At 34.6% G+C, this 16,643-nt stretch overlaps 2 protein-coding genes and 1 long non-coding RNA gene across 4 annotated transcripts; 1 reads left to right on the forward strand and 2 right to left on the reverse strand.

The window, feature by feature from the left end:
- Positions 1–325: 325 nt before the first annotated feature.
- LOC102624353 (uncharacterized) lies at positions 326–4,240 on the reverse strand. 2 transcript variants are annotated; one of them, XM_052431464.1, is made up of 3 exons: positions 3,944–4,240; positions 3,573–3,797; positions 326–3,471 (listed from the first exon to the last, which is right to left on the reverse strand). In XM_052431464.1, the coding sequence occupies exon 3, from the start codon at positions 1,366–1,368 to the stop codon at positions 391–393; it is 978 nt and encodes a 325-aa protein (XP_052287424.1). In that variant the 5' UTR covers positions 1,369–3,471; positions 3,573–3,797; positions 3,944–4,240; the 3' UTR covers positions 326–390. The 2 variants fall into 2 exon arrangements, with proteins under 2 accessions (XP_052287424.1, XP_052287425.1); XM_052431465.1 differs by having other exon boundaries at positions 326–1,508; positions 2,542–3,797.
- Positions 4,241–4,384: 144 nt separating this feature from the next.
- Positions 4,385–7,272, reverse strand: LOC102630179 (uncharacterized). The gene is made up of 2 exons (XM_006465002.4): positions 6,518–7,272; positions 4,385–4,599 (listed from the first exon to the last, which is right to left on the reverse strand). The coding sequence occupies exons 1-2, from the start codon at positions 7,270–7,272 to the stop codon at positions 4,500–4,502; spliced, it is 855 nt and encodes a 284-aa protein (XP_006465065.1). The 3' UTR covers positions 4,385–4,499.
- On the forward strand, positions 6,646–7,662 carry LOC127898931 (uncharacterized). The gene is made up of 2 exons (XR_008050652.1): positions 6,646–6,795; positions 6,976–7,662. It is a non-coding gene; the product is annotated as an uncharacterized LOC127898931 (long non-coding RNA).
- Positions 7,663–16,643: the final 8,981 nt, after the last annotated feature.

Below are 16,643 nucleotides of genomic sequence, written 5' to 3' on the forward strand. Positions count from 1 at the left end.
AGCCAAGCATGCCAGGACCTGCTCGACCACGAGAAGGCGAGCAGACTCCAAAACGTTTGAAGAGATTATCCAAGGCATGCAAAGGCTCGCCAAGTCTCAAAGCCTGTCTTATGGCGAGACCAAAGCCAAGCATGCCAGGATCTGCTCGAACCGCACAAAGGCAAACCGAACACCAAGCATTGAAAGATCTTAAAAGGCATGCGGCAAAACCATGAGCCAGGCCGGAACCTGCTCGTCTAAACAAAGACAAGCAGATTCTCAAACGAAAATTAACTCATAATTACAACACAAGAAAGTAATCAAAAAAAATATATATCTTTATTAATTGGTTAATGATTAACAGAGGGGATAATCTTCATGAACATTGTCCATTACAATAAAAGAAATATATCAAAAAGACGGCGGATCAGTGAGCCGAGTAGCATCGGTTGGCTGGACCTCCTCAGGTGCGGGGGGGGTATCGCCAGTTGCGTCCGGGGGGGTGCTCGCCTCGCCAACTTCAGCAGGGACTGCACGAGGAGGAGAGTTTTCCTCCTCAATCACGATCGGCTCCACCCCCTCGGCATCTTCCTTGGCCGCCTCCTCATCCATATGCCGAGCAACGCCAGCTGCAAGGTCATCCATCTTCAGGTCAGGGTGTTGCTTCCCGAGGACGGCCATGATGCAACGATAGGAATGCCGAAGTCCCTGGTCGTACTGGTTGTCGGCCTCCCTCTCCAAGTTCTCGACCCGAGCTCGGTGGGAGTCACGGAGAGACTCGAGCTGAGCCTCATACATAGCTTTCTGCCTTTGCAGATCCTCCTTGACCTTGGTAAACTCCTCCTCGAGGGTAATGGCTTTTGCTTGAGCAAGTGATTCTTGCTCTATCAGCTTCAGATTCTCGAGATTCAGCTCCCCTGCTTTCTTCTCGGCAACGTCAGCTCTGTTCGTCGCCGATTGGATATCCTCCTTCATCTTCCGGTCGTAGCGGCCAACCTTAGCCTTGTAATAGGTGGTCATGCAGCTGAGGTGGAAAGCGCTATGCTGCATGGCCCCCACCAGCTCACCCAAGGTGCGGCCGTCAAAGGCCTCCAGGTCCCTCTTGCTCACGGATTTAGTTAACTCATTGAGGTAAGGGACCAGATGTTCTGCTCGGCTGTCCGGTAAGCGAGGTCGAGGCCCGACAGGAGGAGAAGAGGTAGCAGGATCTGTGGCTACTCCACTAGCTTCCCCGACTTCTACAGGAGCCGGAGGTAAAATCTTCAAGGGTGGGGCCTGCTGCACGATGTTGGCCCGCTTTGCGGTAGGGGCATCCTTACTCTCGTCCCTCTTCGTGGTTGGAGGTCGAGAACGTTTTCGGGTCAGAGCCCCAATCACAGCGTCCTCCATCCTATGGCCAGGAAGTATCAAGCGAGACTCGAGCAAGTTGTATGTGGATATCAGTTCCCGGCTCGAGCAAGAATTGACTAGCACAGCTTCAACCCGTTTGAGCTGGCCGGGCCGGAGTGGGAAATGAACGCCCCAAGAAACTACAACAGAAACAGACACTTGGTTAGAAGCAAGCCAATGAAACAAGAACAATTATGGATACAAGGCATCTGGAGCGAGCAGGCAACCTGGGACCGTGAAACGGGGTGGGACCCGATAATCCTTCCCGTCCATTTGTGCGACCTGACCCCAAGGACCCCCAGCAAAAAAGAACTTTCTCTTCCAATTCCCACCACCACCAGTAGGGAGGTCGGTTATAGGTTTCCTGCTCTTGGTGCTAGATTGGAAGTAGTACCAGCCGGCATCTTTGGGGCTGCTCTTTAGCTGGTACAGGTGCTTCACCTCATCAACCGTGGGCTCGCTTTGGCAACATCTGTCCCACAATATGAACAGACCAGAGAGCACTCTCCACCCGTTGGGATTCAGCTGACCAGGAGCTAGATTTAGCCCGTTAAGTATCCGGGCAAAGTAAGGTTGCAAGGGACACCTCAGCCCGTACTTAAAGCTGTCCAGATACAGGGTAACATATCCCCTAGGAGGCCGGCTGGGAGCATCCTTCTTTCCCGGGACCTTGAGAGGTATCTCGCCAGGAATGCTATACCTCAGCCGGAGGTCCTCGAGCTCATCAAACGTGGTCGTGCACGTCATGTAATCAATAGCATAATCCCGCGATAGGGCTCTACCTCCTATTGTACTCCTCCCCTCTGGTCGCGGCGCTCCCGATGGGGACGCCTCACCAGAATCATCTCCTCGACCCTCACTCAAAGTATCCTCGGAGTCAGAAGATCCATCCTCACCATTACTCCCGCTTGTAGAGGTCGTTTGGGGAGACATGCTCCTAGCACTAGTCCTGACACTAGACCTAACAGGTTCTAAGGGGACCTCGGGGTCAAAGGCGGGATCGGTGAGCAGACTAGGCAGGAAGTCCAACTCGTCGTCATCAACCTTAATGACCTTCTCTTTGCCTTTCGACATTCCCTAAACTCTAACCACAACACCACCAACTACTGCCCAAACGAAAGAAAAAAGAAGTTATCTACAAACTATTCGAGACCGAGGAGAGAGAAGTAATACCTGAAGTATCGCTTCAATCGGAGAAAGGCAAGGAGGGGGGGCTTCGTGCCGGAACTTCTTTGCCGGAGAAACAGAGACGTAGACGGAGACAGAGTGAATGGTGAATATGCCGTTCGAGAAGATTTGGCTTTCCAAATGAGGACGGACCCTTGGGTTGCCAGCATATAACTGCGCCGAATCCCGAGGGCCTCATAACCGTCGGTTTGAAATTCAAATGGAGGGGGCGATTTCTGCCACGTCACCTCGTTCGCAATTAAATGCGACATGACTCTTGGCAGCCTTTTCCAATCCCACGTGAGCGAGTGCTGTCGAGTTTCCACTGCTGGTCCACTACATTACCCAACACCAGAAACTGGGGGACCGATGTTTGGGAGAGATACTGTTTGGGATAAATATGTCGATGAGACCAGGAATGACGAGCAGATATCTGATGGCAGAGCTCTGCGAACCGGTGTGTTCCATAAAAGCCTGGCACGCGGAGGAACAGGAGCAGAAATATCCTGCTCGTCCACGATGTTGTCATCCGCGAGGCCAATTCCCTATAAAAGGTAGACGGCCATTCCGGCTAGAGGTCGATGGGCGAGGAGACCCGGTCGACGGCAGTTGGCAAGACATGCTCTCCAGCCCGAGAATCTAGGCACGACATCCACGCTTTCTCCTGAGCCGTGGCGTAACACGCAAGATCTCACAGAACCACGACATCCACGCTTTCTCCTGAGCCGTGGCGTAACACGCAAGATCTCACAGAACCACGACAGCCACGCTTTCCCCTGAACCGTGGCGTAACACGCAAGATCTCACAGAACCACGACAGCCACGCTTTCCCCTGAACCGTGGCGTAACACGCAAGATCCCCCGTTTGCCCATACCGCAGCAGTCAGAGCCCCAGACCGTCTCGAAAAAAGCGGAAAACTGGGATTCAGAGGGAGCCTATAAAAAGGTAGCCAACGAAGGTAAAAGGGTTAGCATTTTCAAGATAAAAGAGGAAACCACAAAAAAGCCATAAGACCTGTGGCAAACGTTCCCCGAACCTTCATATCTGACTTGAGCGTCGGAGGGTTTGCGCCGGGAGAACAACCGGCGTACTCTGACTTGTCTGTGTGTGCAGGGACATCTGGAGAAGAAGCATTACTAGGAGACCTCCTGGTCGTGGTAAAGTTGATCGAGCAAGGATCCTGGTCGTAGAACGAGGAGAACCGGAATCTCGCATCAACAAGAACCCCACAAACAGCCACCCCTAACAAGCCAATCAGCACCTGCGAGACAACCCAAGGGAACGATCACGTGAGGGAATACCACATGTCAAACTCAATACGAGAAGAACTTAAGAGATTTTTGAATTTCACCCTAATATTACTAAAAATCCACCATCTTAGGTGGAGAATAGCCAATCACGGCTCACCGTTAGTCCAAAAGGTCTAAAGATGCCCTCAGGGGCACTCCACTGTAAGATCAAGTCCATCTCATCACAGAAAAGTCATTCTTCAATCTTTCAACTGTTCTTCATGCGCATTTTTGAGATTTCACACAAATCCAACCTCATGTCCATTATTTATTGACTTGAGCATTGAAATGCCATCCCGGGCTACCACTAAGAGAACACCTACAATAGTCATTTTCCTCTTTTTGAAGACTCTGGACAGCCTTTTCCTTGAAATCCTTCCCAAAAAGGTCAGAGAGATCATCCCCAACGTGAAGTTCTTTAAATGTTCTGGGCAGAATAATGGCTTGACCAGAATTTTGCCAAAACATATATAATTATTTCCAAAGTCAAGGAAATGAAAAACTAGAATTTTAGAACAAGAAAAGTATAAATCTATCTTTCGTTAGCAAACTGACGACATTACTGAAAAATGAACACTGATATCATTAATCAAAGGATCAATTCAATTACAACTTTTTGGCTCGCTGTAAAATTTGCATAGTCCTGACACTACTTTACAGTATGTTGGCATTGCTCATTCAGAAGCTACATCGATCGATGCACTCTGCTTTTTGGGTTTGCTTTTCTTGATTTGCAAAAATGGCCAGCAACCAGGTGAGAAATTGCTGGCTATCCTGTCATATATAACATTGTACAAAAGGAATTAGTATTAGAAGCTTAAATAATAAGTATTCAAAGCTTTATCTCATTTGGCATTAACTAATCACTCGAACAAACAAAATTTAAGTTACATTTGCGTTAACATTTTAAGCAATGGCGGAACCACTCTTGTCCACGTGTTTGCCCGGGTAAACCCTAAAATCTTGGAATATTTTTTTACATCATGAAAATTTATAATATTAAGAAAAAAAGTAAAAGTTAAGAAAAATATTAATGACCGGCAATTTCTGAACTTTGAAAATATATTGATAATCTTTCTATATATGAGGGTATATTTATAATTTTATTAACAATATATAGACAAATTGGATAATCTAATAAATTTGTTTTATATGCTAAAAGGATATAATGATAAAATTATAATAAATTGGGGTGTAAATATTTTTTTTAAAATATTATGAGGGTTTTTGTCTCTTTACTTAAACGTTGGGGGTGTGTTTGTCTTTTTCCCTATTTTATTTTTGATTACAGAAAAAGTAAATTATCCAATATTTTTCTCTTCCATCAAAGAGTTGTAACTACCCCACGACTCAAAATTGACGTCTTCAGCTTCTATTTCTTTTTTTAAAGTTTATTTCACATAACACAATTAAATGAACTATTTAACTTTCTTCTTAAGTTTTTGATTCTCTCCTAATAGGATTAAAGATCCAAGGTTTGCTTTCTTTGTCAAGATTCAAGCTTTGCTTTCTTCGTCTTTTTTATTTTTATTTTTATTTTTATTTTTATTTTTTTAGGTTACATTACAATTACTTTTGTTTAAAAAAAATTCTAAATATTTAATAAGGAATCTTCCATTATGAACTCCAGTTTATATTTTTCAGGCTTAATTTGTTGTGTGCTACTTTGTAAATTGCGACTGTTTCTTTAATATTAAGATTTATGTATTGTTAATTTATTAATTATAGTTAATAATTTGTAACCATAAGTTTATTTTTTCATACATGATTGAACTAGATGGTGTGTGTGTATTATATTTTCATTAATTTAAGATTTGAATAGCATTTATTTTATTTTTACTATTATATATATTTTTTATGCTTTTGGCAACCCTAAATCACAATACTAGTTCCGCCCCTAATTTTAAGTTAAAATAGTCTAACCCATAACTAATCACTTGCCATTGATATAATATATATTTACTAACGAGTAAAAGCTTGTTTAGTCCCTATATTATGATATTAGTATCCATTTAGTCCCTATTTTTTAAAAAACACCTCAAAACGTCACTGCTGCTAAATATTGACACTCATACCATTATTTTTTTATTCTTTTTAACTTGCTTTTACAATATTACACTCTTACAATAATGTTTCTTTTTTGTATATTAATAAAAAATTAGATTATCAAATTAAACTCAAAAATAAAATAAAAACAAAAAAGGTATATATTAATTTTTGTGGAAGCTCATGTATGTCTAAAAAATTAATATTTTAACTCAAGAGAATGTTCTACAAAAATTAATATATATATATATATATATATATTGAGGTATTTTAAAAAATATAGGAACTAAACAGATACTAACTTCAAAATATAGGGACTAAAAGAGTTTTTACCCTTTATTAACTGTAAGCAAGAAACTTAAGATCATAAATTAATTTTTTTTCATAATATAGATCTTGAACGCCGCAGACGTCTGCACAATTTAAAATGCATATTTATGTTACATGGCACTGTCAAACTAGTTAGACCACCAATTAATTATGATTTGATAATATATTGCGACTAAACAGCTCTATCCCACCTCAAATGTATATTAGTTTTAAAACGTGTGAATGTCACTGTTAGAGAATTTTAATTCTTTTAAGTCTAAATTCTACGGCACCTAACCAACTACAATTAATAATAAATTTTTTAAAACAAAAATACCTGCTTGTGGTAATGCTATTACTGTTTGAGCTGCTGCTGCTGCTGCTGCGGTTGGAAGTTTTGCCCCTGCCATTTTTCTCTCCGGCCGAAAAGATCTTTTTAATCTTTGGTTCTTTATTATCATTATCGCATGAACTTCTTGGAGAAACCTTCGAGGATCCAGTTTTGGGGGTTATAGATTTTTTCTTAGTAGAACCAAAACAACTTGGAATAAAAAACATCTTGATCAAGAAAATTTCACTATCCATGCTTGAAGACCTTGAAAATTTATTAGTACTGTAAGTACTACCTAATGACTCCATTCTTTGCATCTTCGTTTTCTTCTTCTTCTTATTATTCTGCTGCTTCTTGATCATTTGAGCTTCGGTTTGGAAACGAAAGCTTCTCTCACGATCAGCAACCAAATTATCATTCTCCTTATAGTCCTCTTCTTCACGATGATGAATTCTTTGCTGCAGCTGATGCTCATCAACCATATCTTTCAATGAGAGTTCATAGCTGCTATCTGGCATATCCTGAATCATCTCCATGAGCTCTTTTCTTGCCTCTACAATTCGCTGCAATCGCGACCGCGGCGAAAGATTACTGTACTGATGATCACGAGACAGCAAAGGAGATGATTCATATGAACTCATGACACGATTATTACTCTTCCCCCATAGGCTTGGAAGATAAGCAGCTCCATCATCTCCCTCTTCAACTACTCTTGCTTCAAAGGAAAACTCATCTCCATAATTCATCATGGTGGGTATCATGCAAGAATTCAGCTAGCAACAGTGATTTATGTTTTGAGTGCCAATTGTGGTTTTATTTGAACTAAATGTTCGTGTAACGCGAAGCAAGTAATTGAAATGTCATTTTCTTTAGGGTGCTCTGATCTTAATGGGTGCACTTAAAAGTCGTTGCCGTCTTGGAAGAATGACAGAGGCGTCTGTCCAATTTTTCTTCATCGGTCTCTCTCAAAGTTGTCCTTTTTTTATTTTAAGTTTGCAGACTGCAATGATTAATCTAATTTTTTAATTTTATGTAATTTCTAGTCTTAAGGTTTGGTCTGTTTCCGCTATCATTTTTAAAAAATATCTCTTATGGGATCCAATTACATGTGGCAGTAGAAGTATTGTGAGGTTGAAAATTATTACTGATTATTTCTATCTATTAGTTACAAAATTCATATTTTTAATTCCTAAATTTTAGCTTTCTTAATCTTATTGACTTTTCAGTTTTTTACACGTTCAAATCTATATCTCATAAATAATATATAATATACAGTAAAATCTTGATAAATTAGTAGTGTTGGATTATGAAAAAATAATTAATTAATATATTAATAAATTATTGATTTATTAAGATATTTCTTTTTTTTTTAAATGATTACATTGATTTAGTATTTATTATGTTTTATTTGATTAGCAGTTAGTTTTCTCACACATTAGTAGTAATAGGATTATTGTAAAGTTTATGTTTTATATATTAAGATAACACATGGAACTCATCTCATTCTTGTTGCAAGACGACAACACAAATTGAAATTTCGCATTATGAAAAGAGTTATAGATGATATCCAATTTCAAATTAATTTCAAGAAGCATCAAACACCACTAAGAACATATTTTACAAAAGCCACATGAAATATCACGTGGATTTAATTTAAAATTAAGTAGTTATTGATTTATATAGTAAGTGGGTCTAATAAGAAAATATGATTTTTTAAAAATTTATTATCTTAAAAATTTATCAAATTATTAATTTACCAAAATGACCCCATATCAGTACCGATAAAGTAATTATTTAATCAAGATTATTAATTTATCGAAGTTTAACTATATCGTTATCAATACACCGTAAAAGATTATAAAAAATATGCACAGATCTAAATTCATACTGAAATTCATTCAAATGCTTTGGAGTGTAAATGGCTTTAAAGAGAGAGAGAGAGAAATGGATTTACTAAAAACTTCGAATTTTGTATCCTTAGATTACATGCTAAAATTGGGAAGAATCTCTGGATTGAATCTGATTCTATGTGTAACTTTTTTTTTTCTTTAATCTTCGAAATAATAGAATCCTTCCTCTTTCTTATGAAAGGTGCTCTCTTTGCATGAATGATGAATCCCAAATTTTCTTTACGTGTAGACTAATTTTAAAATAATGCATTCTCTTAGTTGAAGTAGCCATGGCCATTCATGACTTTAAGAAGAATTCAGAAATAAAGTTTAGGAAAATGAATTTTAGTTTTTTCATCTTTAATTTCTTGAGAATTATTTCTGGGATCAAAGAGTATTTTTTAAAGATATATTATGAATGTAAAATTCTCATATCATGAGAATAGTAAATAAATACATATTAACTGTACTCTATTGTAATTAGTAATTACCATATGTCATTAAATCTTCCAAATCATAAGAAAAATTAAGTTAGGAGAGGGTGCATTATCTTGTTAAAAAAAATAGTGTTATGGTCTTCTAGAAGCTGTTTATAATATATAAAATAAATCATTCTAAAAAAGTAACGTCTAACAGTAACAGCTTGTTATATCTTCTGCTTATCAAAACTTTGAAATCGCCATCACACGTGCTTGCAAGAGGTTTCTTTGTGATTATACATGTTCCACATGGATTGCGACTAAGAATTTCAATGTCTCCCAATTGTTACGTAACATTTAGTTTTCTTGAGGAAATCAAAAGTCAAGTTATGCATTTTTGTTTTGTTTTTTTTGTTTTGATATTCAATAAATAGTAATTTTCATTGATTATCATCAGATCTTCCTCCTTTTTTTTTTTAATCTCTCCAGTGATCGTATAAAGATAATCCGATAATTTAAACTAAAATTATTATGAGGCCCAAACTTATTCACGTTTCAGATTACAAAGTTGAGTTAGACAAGGACGAATAACTATAATTTCATAGTTTAAATTTTTGGTATAGTTCGGCTTATCATGAATATACACATTAGCGGCCCCACCACCTTGAATAGTAGGTTGAAAGGGAAAAAAAATAAAAAATTACTTAATAAATTGTCAAGTTATTTGCACTCCAAATTTTATTATAAATGCTCATATTTAATGAAATTTTATATTATTAAAATGGCCTTAATTACAATTTACTTTTAAGGACAAGATAATTTTATATAATAAAATATTATCACTTTTTACTAGAGGTGGTAAAATGTATGATCGAGTCTTGTTTGTGTCGTGTCAGCTTCATGTCGTGTGAAATTTAAGATGATCTAAGGATGACCCGTTCATTAATCTTGTCAAAATATTTAGACTCTTACCCGACACAAGAAATAAATGAATTATCCAATAACCCATTAGTATCTATATATTTAATAAGATTTATATTAAATACTTACATTACACACCCACCCACCCACCAAAATCTTATACAGTTACATTATTAAAATTTTAAATCTATATAGAATTTTATTAATGAAACACCATGTATATGTTCATCCTTCCGAAAAGAAAAGAGAGAATCATGTCCAGTATTTGAGTTTTGTTGAGTAGAACCTACAAATTGATTTAAAATAGAAAATATAATAGTGTTATTTAATCGGGGTAAATGAGTCAAAAATTTTAACCATAACCCAATAAGGAAAAAAAATTGTGTTGACCTGAACTCGACCCATTTAATAATCATGTTAAATTTGACGACTCATACCAATTCTTAATAATGTTGCACTCATATCGAGTAATCGACATACTCATTACCTTATCTCTTAAACCCTAAAATTAACTTCTTCTACTCAAATCTAATATATTTTTACTCTCAAGTATAAAAGTGTCTACTTATAATATAATCTAGTGAGTCCGGAACCAAACCACAGGAAATTTAAAAATCTAGTAGTCAATTATTAAACAAAAAAATTAAGTGTAGAAAAACAAATTAATAAGAACTAGTCTAAAAGAAAATGCTAAGATTAAAGGATTCACTCTCGAGTTTCAAATTATGGTCATAATGAAATTCTAGTTATGCAACCCAAGAAGGGGGGGTGAATTGAGATTTTAAAAATTAAGTTAAGCAAATCACACAACAATTTAATCTAATGCCTTAATGGAATAAAAAACAATAAATTCAATAAAGTATAATAATAAAGGAGTAAGGGAAGAGAGAGCAAACACAATGATTTTTACGTGGTTCGGCAATCCACGCCTACGTCCACGCCTCCAAGCTCACCGGGCTTGAGGATTTCACTAAGCAAGCCTCCAAGGCTTCAAATACTTACAATTGACTTCTAAGGTGTCAATGGACCTTCACAACAAGAGATTATCCCCAATTTCTTAACCCAAGTGTATCACAACACTTACAATCTTTTAACTTGATTTTACAAAAAGGATTACAAATGAATTTCTCTCACACAATGTGTTTGATCACAAATGAAAGCTCAATGTGTGAATGAATGAGATGAATACAATGATTTAAAGCTCAATGAAAGTTGTATTCTCTATATTTTGTTCAATGATGATCGTTGGAATTCTTCATGTTTGGATTTGAATGAGTTTATTTATAGTTAGAGCTAAAAACTAGCCGTTATTGACTTTCTGCTCACTGTCAGATCGCCGTTAAGTAGATGTCGGATCGCCGTTTGACTGGTCAATATGACCGTTGGACTGAATTTTTAAATTATTGGATCGCCGTTTTATAGATGTCGGATCGCCGTTTTATAGATGTCGGATCGCCGTTAGTGTCCAGAGGATACTCTTCAATTCTGCTCGATGTCGGCTAGTCGTTATCAAGATGTTGGTTAGCCGTTTATTATTTTTCAAAATTACAGTTTGACCCTAAAATGTTTCATAACTGTACTATGGCCCAAAACATTATAAATTTTGTAAATAGGTCCAATTTCATAATCTCTAAATAATGCTTGCTATTTCCAAAACTTTCTAAAATTATGATATAACCCAAAATGCTATGAAACCTTTCAAATAAGCCATTCTCCAAAATTTCAAGCAATACTTGTTGATTTCAAAGTTTTCAAAACTCTTTCAATTAAACCATAAACTTGAAAAACAACTAATTTCATAAAATTATTTTTACATTAAATATAAAAACCTTTATAATGTGAAAATAATAATTTATTTAAAATGTATAAAAAAATAATTTGAGCTTAAAAGATTAATCATTCTTAATCTTGTTTGTTATCATCAAAATCAAAATTATAGAAACATATATGTTAACACATAACACTCTGTCATATTTGTATTTTGCATTTCTTTTGTCAATTAATTATTATGCCATTTAACTCTTAATTAACCATTTGTGTAGATAAACATGGAATGAAGTATCTAATATGCCACAACTATATTACAGTGTCAACATCTGTCAAAAATACCACATAAATCTAAAAAGATCCAGATCTATAAATTAACATTATATAAAAGAAACTTGTACAGAAAAAAATACAAACATTTAAAATAAACTTCAAGACTCACTTAAGAGAGTAAGTAATTTAATAATTTGAATATTTGAGTTTCACCTTTCATCTCAGCTTAGAAAAATAACCACTCATATTGATAAACAAAACACTTGTTTTATTTAACAAATTTCTGAAATATGTTACAAAAAAATTAACTACACAAAAGAACAAAATATTTTTAAGCCTTAGTCTTCAGCACCTTTCACCTCTTCTCTCTGTGTCCATCATACTTCCTCTTCTCTCCTTTTATAGGAAACAAACACCTTCGTCTTCTTTTATTTTATTATTATTTAATTTTTCAATTATTTATCTATTTACATAGAAATGAGTGAGAGTCAAGTGGCAAAGTGATCACTTCCTTTTTTTATTTTTTATTTTTTAATTACATCTCCTCAATAATGCATTCCAAATGACTTCAACAATTTATTTTCCTTATTTTCTGCTTTCGGTTCCAATTCTATCTTTATTTCCGAAATATTTACAATATAAAAATTAATATAAGATTAACACACAACAAATTAATTTAACATAGAAATTTATTAAGAGAGCATTAAAATAATTTATAAATTATGAGTGCATTAATCAACATAGTAAGTAAAAAATTAATAATTTTAACCTTATTAAATGTATACTTTTTAACTTGTATTAACACTGAATGAATGAGGAGAAAGCTTAAAAGAAAGTTAAAACAGGCCAAGCTCCACTCTTGAGTACTTTGAAAAGTGGATCTTGAATGCACAAGTCAAGTGAGGCTACTTGTTGATTTTGTTTCTTTCATTTTCAAAGTAAACTAATCCGGGTATGACTCAATATATATTAAAATAAACAAGTCAAGCTTATAACCACGAAAATTGTCAGGTCATAAAATACAATTATTAAGATTGATTGCCCTTTCAAATAAGTTAGAAAATATAATGAATTAATTATTTTAAGAATGAGTGGATTGTTACAGATTTGACTGTTGGAGCTTAGACAACGATTTATCAATTTTTTTAACATTTGTTGTCAATTCTATAAATTGTGGTACATAACTAATTATGGATTTTAAGTTTAGTCATGAACAGTGACAAAATCTTATGTTAAGTCCATTATTTATAGAGTTGGCATCTTATGGCAAATCTAGTTAAATTGAAATTTTATTTATTACATATCTTGTAGTAGGAATTAATTTATTAATTCTCTAATTTAGTGAGATTCCAATTCATTAGGAATATTTGTTTCCTAATTTAATTATATGTCTAATTTACAAAGTCAATTAATGATGAAATTCTATAATTGGAGCATGAGATCTATTTAGAGCAAGGAGTTGGTTCAAACAGTAAGTTCATTAAATACTTTAGATATTTATTGGGAGACAATAAGGTAAGAAGATCAAATTTATTCCTATTCAGATTCATGGGAATTATAAGAGGAAAGAAACTCTTATTTGGAAAGAATCTAAGTTTTTTAAAGGGAAATTATCATTCATATACCCTATATTTGCTCTGTTATAAAAAATACTACAACACTTTGAGAGTGTATCAATCGTTCACCCTTAGTTGACAAAATATATCAGCCAACCACCGAACCGTTAGTTGTCGTTTGAAAGTTAATGGAGTTACAGTGAATTGACGATTTTACCCTTGAAAATTATCACTTGTATACCCTTAAATTCTCTTTTTATCACTTGTATACCCTTAAATTATCACTTGTATCATATAAAAAGACCAAATTACCCTTCTGACGTCGTCATACTTAAACGTTAACTAACTGTTTGGTGGTCAGCTGATACATTTTGTCAACTTAGGGTGGACGATTGATACACCCTCAAAGTGTTGTAGTATTTTTGATAATGGAGTAAACTAAGGGTATACAAATGATAATTTTCCTTTTTTAAAACTTGTTATTTTTTGTGAAACCCTAGTGCCTATAGAAAGAGAGGTATTTCACAATTGAATGTACACAACACAGAGCATAAAGTAGAGAAGCAAAATTCGACCTCCTCCCTAGAGAATTCAGATTTAGGACACAATGTTGTGTTGATTTATTTACTCATCTTCTTTTCATTTTTGTGGAGAGTTTATGTGGATCTTGGATCACTAGACATTAAAGAATTGAAGAGTTGATATTGATCACTTTAGCATTTAATATTTTATTAATATTTATCTTGTTATATTAAGCTTATTTAGGTAATGTTTATAATTATAGTTTAATTAGGATTTACTTTATATTTCCTTGTTCAAGAAATATTCCTTTTGCTTATAAGGAGTTATAAGTTTATTAGGAATAGGATAATCTCAATTAGTATAAATAAGCTTGTTATATTTGTTTATTTACACAATCTTTTCATCAATAATATTTTAGATTATTTCCTTTTTGGTTTTGCTTTATTGTTAATTCGATGTTTTCTCTCTTGGTGAGCTATTCTTTCTTGAGTTTCAAGAATGTACGTTAGAACAACATCTATTATCGCTTTTGCACTATATCATCCTCTAGCTCAATGTCGGGGTGTTCAATGATTCAATCTAATGGTTTTTGAAAAATTCAAATCCAATCCAATTATAGCTGGCTTTTATATTTTGTATTTGATTCGTTCCAATCACTTATTGAGATCTAATTTAACCAAAACAATATTTATAAAATAAAATCCAACCGGATCCAATCCAATTAAAATAAAGACTTTACAACTATATGTAGTGCAATCATAATAATAAAAAAATTTGAAAGGTATATACAATTTTTTTGTTGTATTTTATAAATATATTACAATCTAGGGTGTATTGTACTTTACATATGTACATTTAAAGTTTACCTCAGACATTTATTAAGAGTAATTTAAAAATGCACTCTCACTAACAATATTGAAGAAAAAATACTCATATTTACCATATTGTTTTAGGGTACCAACTCACTGAGTTACGAAGGGAGGGGTGAATGTTAGAATAATAATCTTTTAGTGAAAACTATCACCTATAATCTAAAAATATTCATGTTATATTGTCAAGAATCAATAAATGAATATGCGGATGCGTACTTGTATCTATAATGTGCAATTATTCTCTAGAGTCGTGTGGTTAGCCTTCTAGATCAACACATTCTCCTTGAAAATCCTTTAATTTTCTCTATGCTCTCTCTGATGATGGGATTGAAAAAAATAATAAAATGATACATGTGACATAGGGATTGTAATCATTTATATAGACAACTTTTTCTGTTGTCTTTTGGTATTTCTATTTAAGCCCATCATAGAAATAGAAATTACCCTTAAGTATCAACATATTAAAAGGCCACGTCTTATTAGGTATATCGAAGCCCATATTACCGTAAACCTTAATAGATCATTTTTAACTAGGCTTAATCTTATATAATAATTCGCAACATATAATTATTCACATATACGTCCAATGTTAAATTAAGAATCCAACAATGTTGGATTAAATATCCAATAATCTCTTATTTGGGTTATATGTGTAAAATTATAATTATGCTTTGTAAAAATAACTATATGAGCTCAACCTTACTGTCATTACCAAAATTATTTATAACCAATTTGGTTCATCCATCATACTAGGATAGTATCAAAGCGGCCTTTGTTACAATTATTGGAACTTGACCTATTAACGATCACTATGCCAATACAACTGAATGACATGGATTATGATGCCGATGTGTAGCATAGAAATCTCATTTAATGTGATTTTAACATGCCTATTTCCAACTTATCCATTTCTAACCTTAGGGAGATCAAACCATATTAAAATGAGAGTGTGAATAAACCAAAACTTTATTTCTGTAAAAAATAACTGAAATACCTATAAATTGAAATAAGTGAAAAATGTTTATATCTAAGAGTATCTAAAATCACAAACTCCCACAAAAAACTGAATATCCTTTAATAACACGATACACATACAAGCAATGTGCTCATAAGACATCTTGGTTGGCAATCCCTTAATATATGAGTTTATGTTGGTGGGTTCTATAGACAATTGTCCACTTTGAACTCTTTCTTTAACAACTATGAACTTCATGTCTATATATTTAGACTTCGTCGAGCTTCTGTCATTATTAAAACATAACACTGCTGACTTATTGCACAACATAACTCGTGTGATCTATTAACACCATTTACTATATGCGGCCCCATGACAAACTTTTGCAGCCATATTTTGTGATTAGATGGCTCATATCATATTATGAACTCTGCTGCAATAGTCAAAGATGCTATTAGAGGTTGTTTAATACTCTTCTAAAACACAGTACCGCAGCTAGTAAATAGATGTAGCCCAATGTGGACTTTATACTATCTTGGTATTTAGCAAAATTAGAGTCAGTATATTGAATGCTCTCAAGCTGCTCCAACCTCTGATATGTGAGCATGTAGTATTTTATTCTCTGTAAATACTATAAGACTCGTTTGGCTACTTTCCAATGATTTACTCTTGGATTGCTTAAATATTTACCCAACATCCCAGTAACGTATGTAGTATTTGATCGCGTACAAGCATGAACATACATCTAACTTCCTACTACTGGCACAAAAAAAATCTTCTTTATTTGTTTTTCATCAAAATCATTCTTAGGGCACTAACTGAGACTAAACATGTCTCCCTTAGCCATAAAGGTATCACTTGGTGTGCAACCTTGCATGCCATATCTCTTGAAAACCATTTCGATATACCTCTTGTGATAATCCAAGATTGCCCCAAAAGTGATCATTGCGTATTTGTA

The sequence above is a fragment of the Citrus sinensis genome, chromosome 7 (assembly GCF_022201045.2).
Source record: "Citrus sinensis cultivar Valencia sweet orange chromosome 7, DVS_A1.0, whole genome shotgun sequence".
Taxonomy (NCBI): Eukaryota; Viridiplantae; Streptophyta; class Magnoliopsida; order Sapindales; family Rutaceae; genus Citrus; species Citrus sinensis.

Coding starts and splice junctions, on each gene's coding strand:
- LOC102624353 (XM_052431464.1), bottom strand. CDS start 1,368: ATGGAGGACGCTGTGATTGGGGCTCTGACCCGAAAACGTTCTCGACCT.
- LOC102630179 (XM_006465002.4), bottom strand. CDS start 7,272: ATGATACCCACCATGATGAATTATGGAGATGAGTTTTCCTTTGAAGCA. Junction 4,600..6,517: donor AATAGCATTACCACAAGCAG/GTATTTTTGTTT, acceptor TATATATGACAG/GATAGCCAGCAATTTCTCAC.